At 61.3% G+C, this 1,278-nt stretch overlaps 1 protein-coding gene across 1 annotated transcript in view; it reads right to left on the minus strand.

Moving 5' to 3' along the window:
* LOC109289361 (cytochrome b5) overlaps nt 1-1,047 on the minus strand; it is a 31,470-nt gene extending 30,423 nt beyond the window's left edge. The window contains exon 1 of the mRNA XM_019505358.1: nt 872-1,047. Coding sequence (XP_019360903.1) covers nt 872-1,009 — 138 coding nt within the window. The 5' untranslated portion in view covers nt 1,010-1,047. The remainder of the gene's footprint in view (nt 1-871) is intronic.
* Between the last annotated feature and the right edge of the window lie 231 nt (nt 1,048-1,278).

The raw sequence follows: 1,278 nt of genomic DNA on the forward strand, positions 1-1,278 counted from the left end.
GGGTGGGCGGATGAGAACAGGATTGGTTTCAACACTGACAAGTGCAAGGTGATGCACCTGGGGAGGAAGAACCAGCACCATACCTACAGGCTGGGGAACTCCCTTCTCGTCAGTGCAGAGGCAGAAAAGGATCTTGGAGTCATCATTGATGCCAAGATGAACATGGGCCGGCAGTGTGGTGACACGGTCAAGAAGGCCAACCGCACCTTGTTGTGCATCCAGAGATGTATCTCAAGCAGGTCCAAGGAGGCCATGGCAGGGGGTCGGACTTGATGATCTGCTCAGGTCCCTTCCGACCCGACCTACTATGAAACCTCCAAGGACGGTGACTGCACCACCTCTGCTGGGAGTGTGTTCCAGATTCTGGAGACCCTTACAGAGAAAAGCAAGACTTTCCCATTGCATTTCTCTATAAATGCTGTACGCAACTACAGCGGACACGGGCCAGCCTAAGCCACTCCGGGGTCAAAGACACCTTGTTGTCAGGAGCTGCCTTGCCCTTGACCAAGTTTTCCTGTGGAAGAGCCCTGCTCTCCTCAGGCTACTGTGATGATGGGGCGTAAACAGCAAAACACAACATGTCCCACTGCAAATAAATAACGGGAGGTCTCCCCACAAAGCCCTGCCCCTGCCTGACACGGCTAGAAAGGAAGACCCCGCACGCATTCGTTTTGCCTCATGAGTCTGACAGAAGAATATCGAAGCATTTCTTCGGATCGAAATCAACTCCAAGGTTCAGCTACTTTCTCGGAAAATAAAAGCAGGTTCCAGGGAGCGGGCATCCGACCCGCCCCTGCCCCAACCCTCAACTGCCCCCACCAACTGCCACTGCCTCGCCCCGCCCCCCGCAGAGCCTTGGGCCCGGGCCCACCTCAGCCAGGAAGCGGCTGACGTCGTAGACGCGGCCGTGGATGACCAGCCAAGCCTCCCGGCTCGAGGCCCGGCTCGACACCTCCTCCAGAGTGAAGATGGGACTACCCCCGGCCTCGCGCCGCGGCTCCGCACCCATTCCGCCGCCGGCTCCTTCGCCTTGCAGCTATCTCGGCCCGCAGCGGCCGGCGTCTCCGAGCCCCGCCCCCCAGCCAATGGCCGCCGCGCTCCCTCGCCCGCTGAGCTCGCGTCCGGCCAATGGCAGACGAGCACCGGGGGCAGCGCGCGCCCGCCTGCGGTTCCACTCCGGTCGGCTAATCTGAGGCGGCCGACTTCCCGCGCGCAGCCAATGGCGCCGCACCGTGCCGGACGCGCGGCCAATCAGCGGGCGTCCCGAAGCTGCGGCTC

This window comes from Gavialis gangeticus, unplaced genomic scaffold (genome assembly GCF_001723915.1).
Source record: "Gavialis gangeticus isolate Ggan-Ray unplaced genomic scaffold, GavGan_comp1, whole genome shotgun sequence".
NCBI classification, from domain to species: domain Eukaryota; kingdom Metazoa; phylum Chordata; order Crocodylia; family Gavialidae; genus Gavialis; species Gavialis gangeticus.